Raw genomic sequence first — 16054 nt, forward strand, 5'->3', positions numbered from 1 at the left:
AAACAGCATCACTGGGCACAGTGGGATATAGTCTGCGGAAGATAAGTACTAACTGTCCTAAGGAGCACGGTGTTCCTAATGTGACTGCCCAGCAGAGACAGCACCAGACCACCGTCAGATGCGCGTGCAATCTGCGCGTGCAATCTCCGCTTGTCAAAGGAACAGCATAGCTGTCTCCCACTTCTGCCAGAAATGTTTTCCGTTCTTGAAATGAGGGGAAGACAAATTCCTAAGGGGAAAATCCAAACATTCAACAACACTTTGTTTCTCCAACAGGGCTTCCCATGTATTGAAGCCCTACAGAAAAGTATTTTGTTCTTAAATATAATTACAGGTGCAGAGGAGGCAGGGTTCTCTAGTGACGGTGGGAACTCACCCGGCACAGACACTATGAAGTTTGTTAATTTCAAGACCAGCCCCGGGAGATGGAGAAACTGATGTCAGATCAGGACCACCAGCCGAGCGCTTGAGGCCACTACCGCGGACAAGCGTCTTGGCCTTTCGCAGCGGAGGGTGCGGGGCGCAGGGGGGACAGGGGGGCGGGGCCGCGAGGCGGGGCGCCGGGTGGTGGGGGGCGCGCACCTGCGGGGGCTGGGGGCGTGGGTAGCGCACTAACTGCCGCTCATTCCTCCTTCTCCTTCCTCGCCTCCTCCCCGTCTTCCTTTTCTTCTGTCTCCTCCTCCTTTTTCTCCTTCTCCTGCTCCTCAGGAATCTCCACCGACGGGATCTGTTCGCTGGGATCCGGGCCCGGGCTCACGTGGATTCGCACCGAGTGCTCCTCTGGCCGCGCCGCGGCCTCCTCGTCTCCATCCGGCCTCTCCTGGGAGGCAGGTGGTGGAGAGCGCGGGGCCCGGACCTCTGGGGCGGGGGCCTCTGGGGCCGGGGGCTCTGGGGCGGGGGCCTCTGGGGCGGGGGCCTCTGGGGCCGGGGGCTCTGGGGCGGGGCCCTCTGGGGCCGGGGGCTCTGGGGCCGGCGGCTGTGGGGCGGGGGCCTCTGGGGCCGGCGGCTGTGGGGCGGGGGCCTCTGGGGCGGGGGCCTCTGGGGCCGGGGGCTCTGGGGCCGGGGGCTCTGGGGCCCGGACCTCTGGGGCGGGGGCCTCTGGGGCCAGGGGCTCTGGGGCAGGGTCTTCTGGGGCCAGGGGCTCTGGGGCGGGGGCCTCTGGGGCCGGCGGCTCTGGAGCCGGGGGCTGTTCTGGGGCGGCCGATCCCGTCTGTCTCAGGGCGGCATCTTCCGAGCTCTTGGCCTGGAATCCAGAAAGAGTGACTAGTGAGGCAGAGGGGTCTTGGAGGGGTCTCGGACACTTTCCTCATCCTCGGACCCCTGAGAGGACGATGGCACCCTGCAGGTGAAATCTAACAGTTGTAACATTGGACGGTGCTGCGTCAGGGTTATTTGGTAGAAACATATATTGTGGGGAAGTTTAAGGATTCAAAGTCTGGGTAGGGTTTGGTGAAGGTCTTTGGGATATTTTAGGTGTCTGTGGAGCTGTAGGGCTGGAAGCTGGAGAGAGAATGCAGGTTCAACGGCAGGGCCCCGCACTGAAATGAGGGAGGAGAGAGAGGCTGTGACCAGGAGGGACCACAGCCAAGGCCTCTGCAAAGCTTAGCCGGCCTGCCCCGCCCAGCTAGCCTGGATGTGTGTTCGCTGGAGTATGAGAAAAACTCTAAGCAAAAAAGGTAAAGGCTGAGAATTTCCTGGTGGTCCAATGGTCAGCACTCTGGACTTCCCTTGCCAGGGCTGAGTTCAATTCCTGGTCGGGGAACTAAGATCCCACAAACCAGAGGGTGCAGTCAAAAAAAAGAGAGAGAGAGAGCAAGAGATAAATAAATATAAGGTAAAGGCTGCTGAGAGCAGGAGCAGTTGTGGCCTGCCCATTTCTCAGAGGGTCTCTCAGGTTGAGACCCCCAGGGAAGAATGGGCTGGGCGCCACTGGCGTTGGGCTGAACTGAGCCCCTGCGTTTGTGGACTTGGTGGGTATGTCCAGTCTCCAGCCTGCGGGGTTCTAGGGACCCAGGTTCCTATGGGTATAATTAGGGAAGTGGGTGAAAATCCAAGCCTTTGTGGATACCCACGGCCCCTCCTGCTGTCTGACCCCATCTGGGAGTGGGAGGAAGCTGGGGAGGGAACAGCCCCCAGAGGAGAAGGCCCGGTGGTTCTTAGGGAGTTTCACATGAGAGCAGTCAGTGTGCTTATTATGGAGACTAGCGAGCCCCTGAAGTGTACTCAAGTCAGAGGGTGCTGGAGGAAGGGAACTGGGTAAAGGTGGGGTTACCCAAGAAGCTCCTGGATAGCAAGGCAGTTCTGGGACCTGCAGCTCCCCGTCTTGCTGTTTCTGCATGTGTTGGAATGCCTGTTTCACCTCACCACCCCCAAACCCTGACAACACACTTCCAGGGCAGGATGCCTCGTGGGGCCCCTCGTGGGATCTTCTTGAAGCATCCTGCTGTGAATGGAGCCAGAAGGATCATGGGAAGGTTGATCAAATGTTTCACCTTGTTGAACATGCTTTTATACAAGTATCCAAGATATCCTGCTTCATCTCTGCCACCCCATGGGACAGCCAGGAGTAACCTGGGTCCCAGGATGTCCTGGAGGAGCTTCCCCAGGACACAGGGTGACAGAGCCAGGGTTTGGACCTGTGTCTTTAGGCTGCTGTTTAAGAGTTCCTTGCACTCCGCCCAGTTCTAAAACTGCCTTTTATGAGCACCTGCATGCAAATTGAATGCACATCTTCAAGCTGCCTGGGTGAAGAGCTAACACTTAGAAGCAACAAATTGCTGATCCATTTCAGATAAAACCTTTCACTGTGCTGAGAACACTATCAGAGCACCCATTTACTCAGCTCCACACACCAGCCAGCACCTAAGAGCCCAAGTTTAAAAACCAGCTCAACCTTGCCCTTAACAGTTTGTGAGCCAGACAGTCACATCTCTCCTCAGTCTGAGAATTTGTCCATTTCTTCCAAGTTGTCCATTTTATTGGCATAGAGCTGCTGGTAGTAGTCTCTTATGATCCTTTGTATTTCAGAGTTGTCTGTTGTGATCTCTCCATTTTCATTTCTAATTTTGTTGATGTGGTTCTTCTCCCTTTGTTTGTTGATGAGTCTGGCTAACGGTTTGTCAATTTTATTTACCTTTTCAAAAAACCAACTTTCAGCTTTGTTGATTTTTGCTATGGTCTCTTTTGTTTCTTTTGCATTTATTTCTGCCCTAATTTTTAAGATTTCTTTCCTTCTACTAACCCTGGGGTTCTTCATTTCTTCCTTCTCTAGTTGCTTTAGGTGTAGAGTTTGGTGGATGTATCTGGAGAATGTCTTGGAACCCTAGGTGACTTGGGTGTCATTCCCTGACTCCTGCTGTCAAATGACCTCTGAACAGGTCTCCTGGACTCTGACACCAGCCTGGATTGAGACGAGTTCACCAGGCTCCTTTGAATTCTGTCATGTAGACTGCCGTCTGCTCCCCATCCCCACCACTGAGCTTCTGCCTAACCCCACCCCACCCCCTTTCCCAGCAGCCTTCCTAAAGGACAGTTATGAACAACCATAATTAGTGCAATCATTCTAATTGGCATTCTTGGCATTAGTCACAGAAAAAAGTCCCAGAACTAATTTTAAAATTCCCTTTAGACTTAGGGGGTGGGGACCGTTGGCACCAGGCCTGTTGCCTTGGTTTTTCCTTTCAAATCTTTTAAATTGTCATAGACACAACATTAGATATGAGACCATCTCTGTTGTCTGGGGAGGGACATTCCCTGCCCACACCCAACTGCTCCTACCTCTGCAGCAGCACCCGAACTTCCATTTGGAGGAACACTCCTCACCCCAGCCCCTCCCCACTCTGAGTCCATGGGTGGGCACATGAGCTGGTCCTCACCAGAGACCACATTGGTGCTCCACACCTCAGGAATTGACATATGACTCAATTCTGTCCAATGACTATGAACCCTGGGATTTCTTGTTGGGACTACTGGGAAAGAGGTACTTTCTGTGGCAGTTGCTCAGCCAGGAGGATGTAACCTTAGGGGCTGTCATGTTAAGCCCCTGGGGCCCTGCCTGGGAATGGAGCCACCGGCCAGGGAAGCAGAGGTGACAGAATGGCAGATCTCATCCTACTGGCATCATTTGAACTTGTAGATCCAGGCTTGCCTGAACCTTTCAATGACCTGCTCCAGTAAATTCCCTGTTTTCTCAAGCTAATTTGAGCTTGCACTGTCAGTTGCATTTCTGTCACTTGCAACCAAATGAATCCAGACTGATAGAAAGAAGGAAAAATAGTCCCTACAATGGAACGCCTGGGTCCTGAGGCCTTTTCCCTAGCACGTGGTTAAAATGGCCCAGGTGGCTGGGTCTCCAACTGCATTACCTGTTCAAGCAACTGCTGCTGTCTGGCGGCCGCCTCCAGCGCGGCCAGCTCCTTGAGTCGAGCCCTGAGGAGGGCAAGCTTGCCGCCTTTGCCTCCCTTGGCACCCATCTTTCCTGCTGCAGCCAGGGCGGCATTGAAGAGCTTGGGGGTGCCCGCCCGCGGAGGGAGAATAAGCACACTCTTCTCCTTGGGCTTGTTGTTATTTCTCAGCATTCGCCTGAAAGAAAGCAGCATCCGCTAACATCACCGGCAAGCTCTGGGAGAGAACGAAGCCTCACTCATTTGGGCAGAGCCCTTTAGCTGAGTTGTGTGATGCAGGCTGGTTTGGCTGACAGTTTGAGGTCCTTTTCTGAGCCCAGCACAGTGCTGCTTGGGACATCACATCTCACTGAATGATCAGAACAGTCATAATGATTGGGGTCTTACTGAGGCTCAGAGGGGTTGAGTGACTTTTCTGAGGTTACACAGGAAATGATGCAGGATACTTTAATATATGGAATCGGAAATAGGATGCCCAGAGGAAAAAGAGCCTGAGCTTCTTGCTACTTCTTCTTTGGCTTTATTGTCATTTTATCATCATCACCATGACCATCATCCACACGGAGGGTCTATATGTGTCAGGCTGTGTGCTCAGACCTTTACAGGCAGGCATTCTTTGGTGATCCCCATGATCCCCTTTCCTGGTGTTTACACCTCTGTGTGACCCCCTTCCTTTGAGTGTGGTAGGACATGTGACTTGCTTTCAATCAATGGAATACAACCAGGGAGCTCAAATGTCGTTTTTGTGAATGTAAGCCACATAGGATTGCGGCCTCCGTCCTGCAAGACTCCTTCCCCTGCTGGCTTTGATGAAGTAAGCAGTCATGCTGGGGGAGACCGAAACCTGAGCGTGGCCACTGGCCAGTGACTGAAGCTGCCCCCAGCCCCACAGCCACGAGGAACTGAATTCAATCAACAACTGTGGGACCTTGGAAGATCCTTCCCCAGTTGAGACTTGAGATAAGACCCAGCTCGGGCCCACATCTTGATGACTGCCTTATACTGGATGCACCTAAGCTGTCCCCAGACTTCTGACCCCTAGAAACTCTGAGATAATAAATATGCGTGATTTTAAGCCACTCCATCTATGGTAACATTGTTATGCCACAACAGATAACTGATCTGCTCTCTGTTCTTTATCAGAGTAATCTTTGTACTAATCCTCGCACGAAGGTCCTATTATTCTCCCTCATTTCAAATGAGGATATGGAAGCCCAGAGAGGGTGAGTAATTTTCCCAAGGCCACACAGCCGGGAAGTAGCAGAGTTGGAATTCAAATCCATGCCTTTGACCCCAGCACCCCATGTCTTAATGATTACAAAGGAATATCACGTTTATTATTTTCTTGGATGCTGACAATACTCTGTGACAATACTCCATGGGTTAGGTGTGGGTTTGGGGATCCCACAGGGGCCTTGCTCCTGGCTGTGCCTGCAGTGTGCTGGCCAGAGGGATTATTGTACCTAAAAGAGCTGGGGAAACTGAGGCTCAGTATGAAATGAGTGACATGCCCAAGGTTGCAAGAGGTGGCAGAGACAGAGCTACAACCCAGATCTCAATGCAATATACCACTCTGCTTCTCTAAATAAGGAGAGAATGTTCCATCAGAGAGAGCCCTGGCCTTTTCTAAGGAACTGTTCACGCTACTGACACGTGGTGAGTGGTTTGGCTCAAGAACAAACGAGTTTCGCCTGTAATCTAGCCGGCCTCGGCAACTAATTGGCAAATTCATTCATCAGGGTCCCAGCAAAACTTGTTTAAAAATGAGGCCATTACTAGCTGCTTATCTAATCAGACGCAATGGATTTAAATTGTGCATATTGATATTAATTGCCCAAGACTTGCATTGTCTAGCTGGGGCTCCCCCGGGAGGCCACAAACACAATAATCACGAGGGACCTCTTCCAGGCCTGGCGCTGTCACCGGTGTTATCTGAGTCCATAATTCACAGCACGGCCGTCCGTGGGAAGGCTCAGCGTGGTGCTCAAATGACACGGAGGCAGCAGCTATGGGACTTTGCTGATTGCTGATGGCTGTCTCTGTTTTGAAACACTGAGCTGACTTCTGGGACATTTCCAGATTAAGGAAATTTATCCTCATTTTCAGCTGACACGCGTTTCACTATAATTACTGTATAATTCACCCCTGGAGAGAGCGGCATGGATGAGACCTTTTTGCCTCGTTTCTTGGAGTGGCCAGGTCAGAGAACGGAGCATCTCACATCTTTGGGGCCTTGGGTCCCCCATCTGTAAAGTGGGCAGCTTGGACAGAATCCCAAGCGGGGCTCTCACCAACTCAGACACCCCCAGGCCCTGTGGTTCTCAGCCCCGTCTCTCCTTGGGTGGGCAGAGCTCATCTGTGACCCCCCGCCTCTCTCCTGAAGCTTGCCTGTCCAGAGAAGCAGCCTCTGAAGAGCCGTGTCACTGCCCCCTCTGGAGGTGGCCTTCCTCCTCCTTCCTCTGGTTGCCTCTGGCCAGCACACTGCAGGCACACCCAGGAGTGAGGCCTCTGTGGGAGCCCCAAACCCACACCTAAGCCAGGTGGAGGGATGGGGTAACAGCTCTAATATGGCTTTTCTGAGCCATGCTCCTCTTGCAGGGGGGCAGGAAGGGAAGGGGAGGGGGACCTGGGGCCCGTTCTCAGACTTAAAGTCAGTTCTCATTATCTGCGGTGGTTAAACTCTGTCAAGCGTCTGCAGACACGGAATTAGTGACTACTGAGCAATGGCTTTTCAGGAAAATACAGGATTTGGTTACTGTGAGCCTCTCAACACAACATTTTCATCAACTGATCATTTTCTAACCTTGTCTTGTGTGTGTGTGTGTGGTGTCTGTTTTAAAGACATCTTATTTAATATTGTTGATTCATTTACAATGAACGTGTGGCTCTGTGACTCAGGCCTATACGTGGAAACACGAGGCCTCACTTTAGCACTGCACCTGGGGCCATTTTAATAGTGAACCACGAACAAAATTCACAAAAATGTGAAAAATGTGGTACAAAGTGAACCACAGAGAGACACTTGTTTCCAATCTGAGCTGAAATAAGAAGGCAGAGTGTCACCTTCTTCAATTTAGCTGGAAAGTGCACTTCCAATGGACTCAAATTTTTGCCACTGGGCACGTATCTGCGAATGTCCCTATAAGCCTTTGAGTATTGATTTGGGGGTTATGAATAAATTTTAGTGAGTAGGTGAGTTGAAAATACAGAATCCATGAATAATGAGGGTTGACTCTCCCTCAGGAGAGTAGGGTGAAGCAGGCAGACTTGGCAAAATTTGAATATGCTACTTATATGTTAATTGACTTTATTTTTATTTCCTCTTTCTTTGGCGGAAGCTCAGGTAACCAGTCATTGGAAGGGCCCAGTGGCTGCTCTGTGAGCAGCCAGGTAAGATGACTTACGGGGCAGCTTCCTTCCCCAGGAGACCCCAGCACCTTGTCTGTATTATGCTCTAAGGTTGACACTGCTTCCATTCATCTGGGAGCTGCCAAAGGGATTTTATTAAAAACTTAAGTCACAGCAAGTTACTCTGCAGTGTAAAACCCTGCATAGCTCCCCTCCCTCAGACTCAAAACTAAAGCTATATATGAGACTTCCCCTATAAGGCCCTACCCAATCTCACCCCTTCCACTCCTCCCATCCCATAACAGCCTATGCTCATTTTGTTGTTGGTCTATGTGAAACACCAAGTCTGTGCCTCCTCTGAACCTTCACACATGCTGTTCCCTCTGCTTGGCATGCTTTTCCCTACAGGCAGCTCACTCCTTCACTCTGGGCTGGTCTCCGCTGAGGTGCCATGTCCTTAGAATGACTCTTCCTGACCAACTTATCGCACATAGCTCCCTCCATCACCTCTGTCTCCTCAGGAGGCTTTATATTTCCTTATGGCCTTTATCTCCAGCTGACATATCACACAGTCACTCATTTCTCCACTGCTGGTCTCCCCGGCTAGAACGTAAGCTTTGTTTGGTCTCTGCTGTGTCCCCAGGGCCTCAACATATCAGCTCAACAAATTATTGTGCTGTATGAATGGATACTGGTGAGTTTTTTCCCTCGATCATGATCATTCTCGGTGTAGTTTATTCATGGTGACTGAAATGGAAAATATGAATATATGTTAAAAGGTATGGGAGGAAATGCCAGATAGGTGGGTTAAAAAGATATTATCCCACGGAAAATTACAGAGAGAATTTAATGGATAAAGAGGAACCATCATTATTATTAACATATATTGAGCTCCCTTGTGTGCTGGGCCCCCTGCTGGAGACATTCACACACACTGTTTTTATTTAATTGGCTCCACAACAAAGGGATCACCCTTGTTTTCCAGTGGAGAAACTGAGATCAGAAAGAAAAGTAGCTTTTCTGAGGTCACGCAGCCAGTACTGCTCACAGACAGCCTTTGAATCCCATCGCTCTCCCAAGTCTGCTTTTCTACCACATCAAGCTGCATCCGTTGCTCAATTTAAAACCTGATCTTATGGGTTTGAAAGCAAAGCAACTGCTTTTCTTACCTATTCCAGGGGATTCCCTAGCAGTCCTGTGGTTAGGATGCCAGGCTTTCACTGCCAGGGGCAGGGTTCAGTCCCTGGCTGGGAAACTAAGATCCCACAAGCTGCACAGCACAGCCAAAAATAAAAATAAAAAAAAAACAAAACTACCAGTCCCCCAACAATACAAAGTACAGATGCATGAGCTTATTCACTGCAGTACTATCTATAACTGCAAAATATTGGAACTAGCCTACATGCCCATTCATAGGAATGTTTTGCAGTTGTCAAAAGGAACGAGGAAGCTGTTGTAGACTCATAGAGAATGTTTTCTGGGATTTATTGTCACATGGAAAAAGTCAAGTGGAAAAGAAAATCTACAGTATGCTACCCTTTGTGTAAGACAGAAAGGGAAATAACAAAATGGTCATGAATCTTCCTATTTTTGCAAAAAGAAACACAGGAATTAAAAAGCAGAGACTAATGAGATTAGGCTCCTATAGAGGGTGCGTGGCAACAAGTGGGGGTATTTGGGACTCTGAGTGCACTGTTTTGTAGACTTCTGCCATGTTAATGTTCTACATATTCCAAACACATAAAATAAAAAAAAAAAGTGGGGAAACACTAAAATGGAATGAAAAATGAAACATGTGAACCTAGCTATACTTCAAATGAACAGAACAACCACAGTAAAGGCAAGAAAACAGAATCAATCCAAACAACTGAATACAACATGTATATCATAGGTACTCAGGCTAAAGACAGAAGGAACTACTCTCTACTTAAGGCTTTCTTCTTTCCAATAGTGTGGGATAGGAATTCTGGTACTACATTATACTGTAGGACAGAACAAATGAGTAAATGTAATGAGGATAAAGGGACTCAAATTTCTCAGTGTTGAGAAAGAAATTTACAAATCTGGAAAAGGAGATTAGAATGAACTCTGTGATACTGGATTGAAATTGTTAGATGGAAATAGAGACATAGATAGACACAGACAAAAAAAATAGATGTTGATGTTTATGTATATGATGCACATATATGTATATATTTGCATTTATACACACAAATGTACATGTGGGTACCTTTTCCAGCTGCACATGTGGGTATATTTCCCAGCTCTATCCACTGTGAAGGCCTAGTAGCAACCCAGTAGCAATGAGTGAGTGAGTGAGTGAAAGTCACTCAGTCATGTCTGACTCTTTGTGACCCCATGGACTATACAGTCCATGGAATTCTCCAGGCCAGAATACTGGCGTGGGTAGCTGTTCCCTTCTCCAGGGCATCTTCCCAACCCAGGGATCACACCCAGGTCTCCAGCATTGCAGACAGATTCTATACCAGCTGAGCCACGAGGGAAGCCCAAGAATACTGGAGTGGGTAGCCTATCCCTTCTCCAGGGGATCTTCCCGACCCAGGAATTGAACCAGGGTCTCCTGCATTGCAGGCAGACTCTTTACCAGCTGAGCTACCAGGGAGTATTCAGACCTTAGTTTCTGAAAACCATTCCCTTCTAAAAGGAATCAAGCCTCCTTGGAGAAATGACTATTTCCAGGGATGCAGCATGGAAAGTATAAGATGAATCTAAGGCAACTTATTATGCCTGTAAGCAAAAAAGTGCTAAAATATAACAGGGACGTAACAGAAGTTCACTACACCCAGCCTGCAGAGGTGTCCAGTGGCCAGTCTGGAACTGGAGCATCAAAACCATGATTGTAACAGGGTATTCATGGAATAAAGCAAATCTGTATCTCTATAAATAGATAAATGAATAAACAAATGGGAAAGAAAAGAAAGCTCTTCCATATAGTAGGACACTAGTTAATAAATGTAGCAGGCATGATGGAGATAGAAAATCACCATTTGCAACCATCATGGCAGTCATTGCAAGGAACCTTCATTGGAGGCTGAAAGTAGTGAGTGAAAGCAAGATGAGGAACAGGAAATCTAAATCGTCTTGACTTCTTACTCATTACTTACTAATTATTTAACCAGTGATCAGAGTAAAAATCATCAGTATAGTGAGGAAGCAGCACCGTGTGCCTCTCGATATGCTGTACTGAGAAGGACACAACATCACTTCTCAGCAATTTCTGCCTCAAACGCAGAACCTGAAGATAATGATGAGAAAATATTAACATCACGTAAACTTAAATGGAGGGGACTTCCCTAGCGGCTCAGTGGTAAAGAGTCTGCCTGCCAGTGCAGGGGATATGGGTTCAATCCCTGGTCCACATGCCATTGAGCAACTAAGCCTGTGTGCCACAACTACTGAGCCAGCACTCTAGCTCACGTTCTACAACAAGAGAAGCCACTACAACGAGAAGCCTGAGCACTGCACCTAGAGAGAAGCCCCTGCTGGCCACAACTAGAGAAAGCATGTGGGTAGCAATGAAGACCCAGCACAGCCAGAAATAAATAAATATATCTTTTCAAAAAAACTTAATGGAGGGCTATTCTGCAAAATAACTGGCCTGTCCTCTTCAGAGATGTTAAGCAATAAAGATCTTAAAGATCATTAAAGATCTGGGACTCTGGTCCCAGATCAAAGGAGACTAACATGGCAACGTCATGCAAAGGAGATCCAGGAATAGAAAAGAAGAAAAGAAAAGCTATAAAAGACCCTCTTGGAACAATTAGCAAAATTAGACTATGGATTAGAGGTGAGATAACAGTATTGTTTCAATCTCCAATTTCCTAGTTTTTAGGAAGGTACTACGGTTATGTAAAAGAAAGTCTGAGTCCTTAAGAAAAATGCACATTAAAGTCTATATGGATTTTTTTTAATTAAAAAAAAAATGTACCTGGCCTTCTTGCGGAGCAACTTCTGAGACTCAGGATAATGCACAAGAATTTCATTCAGGTCCTTCTTATCCAGAATGAAGAGGTTGGTAAACCCATGGGCCACCACGTTAGCTGTGCGCCGGTTCCCGCCCCCAACAGCCAGCAAGCTGGGGCAGAGACGAGAGGGAGGTGAGGCCCTTCAAGGCTGTGGTTTTGATCACATCAGCACCTTCATTTTCACCCCTGCCTGGGGAGCACCATGATGGCCTCAGGTGGGTGAGAGCTGGGCCTGAGACAGGCTGGGACCTGGGGCCCTTTACTGCAGGGCTGCAACGCTTGCACCTGGACAAACGTCTCCTCCTTGACACCCTAGCCACCCCTCTGGCCCAACCCCTGAACACACCCCTACCTTGAGCCCATATAAGAAACCAGCTCACCCCCCTCACCCCACCTTAGGGAACAAGTGAGCAAGGGAAACTTTTGCTCGTTCTTTCTCCCTCCTGTGTGACCAGGGCCCCAACAAAGCCTTGCCTGAATTTCTTCTCTGACCTCACATCAATTTCCACACCTCGGTCGGTATCAGTCCCACCTCTCTCACATGTCAGCAAGTGCCGGTACAGCCCGCACCGTGGTTTCCTCAAACCCACCAGAGGGCCCTTGAGGATGTGGTCCCCGGCCACGGGTCACACCCCCTTCCCCAGCCTTTGCCCGGGTCCCCTCATCTCACCCCGCTCTGACCTTATTTCTCCGAACACAGATCCAGCCTTCAGCGTCACCAGCACGGATTTCCCATCCGGGCCACCCAAGACCTGCACCTGCCCCGCCTGGATGATGTACATTTCCCGGCCTATCTCCCCCTGAAACAGAGAAGGGGCGGTCCCCCTGTCATCACCAAAGGCAACCACAGAAGCAGCGGGGCTGGGACCGGATGCTGGTGGCACAGCATGGGGGACCAGCCCTTCCGCTGGCTTGGCATGTGGTTCCCCTCGGGGGCCTCAGTCTCTCCATCTGTGGACTGGGGAGAGTGACCACCCCCACCACCCTGTCTAACTGGCAGGATTATGGTAGGGACTTAGCGGTATGATGGAAAGTGCTAGATAAGGAGGCCCAGGTGTAGGAGTATTTGGCAGATTCCCAACTGTGCATACCATGAGGGCCCCGAGGCATGGAAAAGCCCACACGGTTCACACAATCAGCTGATACCTGTGACTCCCCCACATCCTATCAGGTGCTTGGGAGGCATTTGCTAACCGACAGGGGAATGACAGCATGAATGAGAATGGCCAGCACTTATCTATCACTTCTCTGTGCCAGGTGCAGCTCTAAGTGCTTTATGTGGCTGGGACCACTGAGTCCTCAACAGCCCTCTGCGGTAGGAACTCTGCCCAAGGTCACAAAGTTCAGCAAGGCAGAGCCGGGATTTGAACCCAGGCCGTCTGGTTCCAGAGCTCACGGTTGTTATGAGTTGAACTAAGTGCCCCTGCAAATTCATATGTTGAAGTCCTAGCACCCAGCTCCTCAGAATGTGACCTTATCTGGAAAAAGGATCATCAGAGATGTAAAGAATTAAGTGAAGATGAGGTCATGCTGGAGCTGGGGGAGCCCCTAACCCAATAGGACTGGTGTCCTTATAAAGGGGCCTTTGGGTACAAAGTCAGGCTTACAGGGAAGGTGGTGTGAAGAGACACAGGGAGGAGACAGTCAGGTACAAGTCGAGGAGAGAAGCCTGGAGCAGATCCTTCGCTCACTGTTCTCAGGAGGCACCTACCCCACTGACACTTGGACCTTGGACTTCTGGCCTCCAGAATTGTGAGTCAATGCGTTTTTGTCGTTTAAGCCACTGTGTTTGTGGTACTTTGTTATGGCAGCCCTAGCAGACTGATACAATTTGGTCTTACTCCCAAATTAAACCAAAGGAATGAATGAATGACTTGCTTCAGACTACAATCAGAAATAGCCAGTCTGCCAAGTACCTTCTAATCCTCATGCCCTCACAGGCCGGCACCCTGGCCAGCTACCTATTGGTCATACCTGGCGTGTTTAAGGAGAGACAGACCAAGGACAGGTAAGGGGCTTTTGCTTTTGATTCATTTGACAAATGTTTCTTGGGCATCTCACACATGCATGGCCTTCTTAACAACAACAACAACAAAAAAGTTTCCTTCCCCTGTTTCAGAGTCCAATTTGACAAGGGACTGAAATGTGAGGTGTCCAAAGCACTCACCCTCATCTCACTAAGCAGCCCAGGGGTGGCCTAGGGGGTGTGTCTCAGTGAGATTGTCACAGAACAAAACCTGTCAGCAGAGGGCACCATTCACACATGTTCACCAAGTGTTCAGCTTCCGCAGCAAACTCCCCAACAATCTGATTCACTCTTTCTCATCCAAAGTCAAGTCTACATTACCCACGAGTATACTAGCTACAACAATGGCACCAACTCTGCCGGCCATGGTGCCAGACTCCATATGCTCATATGTTTTAATTCTCACAACCATCCCATGAGGGAGATACTATTAATATCCCTACTTTACCTATGAAAAGAGTCAGATTCAGAGAGGGCAAGCCACTTCCCCAAGGCTGCACAGCGAGGAAGTGACCCCAGTGTCAGACAAATCACTATTGCTCCCGAACCTCTCCTGGCCGCGAAGGCTGCAGCTTTGAATTCTCAGCCATTGACCGCATCCTTGTCCCTCTTCCTTCAGCTCTTTGCTTCCAACTGTACGCTGTTGTGCAGCCTACAACTTGGAGTCGGGGCCCTTCTGGGGCTGGGGGTTTCTGAGCCTTACAGGGGGTTCTTGGGCAGGATTTCCACGCCCGTTCACACACTAAGCCTTATTAACAGCTCTGAAATCTGGTCCCTGCTCCCCCACTCTGACCACTCAGTCACCAAGTGACCTCAGTCTCACCTTAAATCCCAAAAAACGGGAGCAGAAGGGGTCTTAGAGACTGTCTGGCCCTGGGATGCAAATCCATATGCTCCCCAGGATCAGGTGGGTGATGGAAAGGAGAGAAGCGAGCCGGTAAGGCAGTCGGGAGTGGTGGGGCATGGGGCATCTCTTCAGAGCCATTCCCTTCTCCACTCCAGAGGACTCTTGCTATTTGGGAAAGTGGGGCTCAGTGCTGGCCAGTTTTCTGTTTTCAGCCAGAAATCTGGATTTTTATGTGAAACCTTCCTTTTTTTTTTTTTTTTTTTTCGCTGTACTGCATAGCTGACAGGATCCTAGTTCCCTAACCAAGGATTGAACCTGGGTCGTGGCAGTGGAAATATCGCATGCTAACCACTGGACCACCAGGGAATTCCAGAAACCTTCCCATTTTTTACAGGTTGGAGACTAATTCAAAGCTTCATTTTTAGATTAAACTGGGTGTGTGGGGAGGAAACAATCCATGAAACATTGTGGGCTGGCTCCTTGGCAAGGACCGTCAGTTTGCAACCTCTGACCTATCCCTCCCCTTATCCAGCCCCATTTTCCTGACATGAAGACCAAGACCCTGGAAGCAGTTCCATGTACACAGTCAAGACCTGACCCTCTTTTGGCTCCTCACTTTCCTCTTCTGTAAAGTGGGGTTCCTCATCCTGGTCCCCATGGTCCCATGAGGAGGGAGCCAGGTTGAGACACATCTGAGCTTGTGCCCGGAGCTCCTTCTGCCAAACAAGCCGGGAGCCCTGGGGTCAGCTTGCCACCTGCCTCCCCTCCCAGCAATTCCACTCTTCCCACGCCTGCAAACCTCACCACCTTCCCAGGGGCCCCCTCCAGCCCAGCTCCGATGGGCAGGGGCTGTGAATCCCAGACTGCCTTGCGGCCACCCCAGCCACTCACCTTCTTGCACACGTAGTCATTGGGCAGGTAGACGACAGAGCGCAGCCTCTTCAGCATGTCAAAGATCATCTGCCGGTCACAGCCCTGGCCCCAAGAGGAGGGGAAGGAGCCATTTAGAGGAAGGCGTGGGCTTGGGGCCTTCCAGAGTCCTGAGGGTGGGGCACTGGGCAGGCTGTACCTGGAAGAGTGCCACTTTGCTGACGATGTCATAGTTCACGTCAATGGCGAGGTCCAGCCGCATCTTGTCCGGAAGCTGCACCATCAGTTCTGATTCATCTGCGAATGAGACCCTGCAAGGGTCAGAGGCACAGCCAGGCCCCTCCTTCACACACACACAGCGCCGGGTCCACACTGCTCTGGCTGGGCCCCTGGATGTGCCATTCCTCTAGCACTCGGAATCACTCCAGATTGGGAGGGTATGCTCTCTGCCTCCAGGCCTTTGCCCATGCTGTTCCCTCTGCTGGGAACAACCCCCTCTGCTTTCCTGGCTAATCCCTACTAATGCTTCAGAACCCAGCACTCACGTCACCTCCTCCAGGAAGTCTTCCCTTGA

At 49.9% G+C, this 16054-nt stretch overlaps 1 protein-coding gene across 1 annotated transcript in view; it reads right to left on the reverse strand.

Annotated features, from left to right (window-relative positions):
- Positions 1-622: 622 nt before the first annotated feature.
- The window catches only part of CNGB1 (cyclic nucleotide gated channel subunit beta 1), a 74752-nt gene continuing 59320 nt past the window's right edge, over positions 623-16054 (reverse strand). Inside the window, exons 28-34 of the mRNA XM_061134652.1 lie at positions 15680-15777; positions 15502-15585; positions 12419-12537; positions 11701-11847; positions 4365-4581; positions 1082-1243; positions 623-856 (exon numbers count right to left, since the gene is read on the reverse strand). Of these exons, the coding sequence (XP_060990635.1) occupies positions 623-856; positions 1082-1243; positions 4365-4581; positions 11701-11847; positions 12419-12537; positions 15502-15585; positions 15680-15777 (1061 nt within the window). The remainder of the gene's footprint in view (positions 857-1081; positions 1244-4364; positions 4582-11700; positions 11848-12418; positions 12538-15501; positions 15586-15679; positions 15778-16054) is intronic.

This window comes from Dama dama, chromosome 4, assembly GCF_033118175.1.
Source record: "Dama dama isolate Ldn47 chromosome 4, ASM3311817v1, whole genome shotgun sequence".
NCBI classification, from domain to species: domain Eukaryota; kingdom Metazoa; phylum Chordata; class Mammalia; order Artiodactyla; family Cervidae; genus Dama; species Dama dama.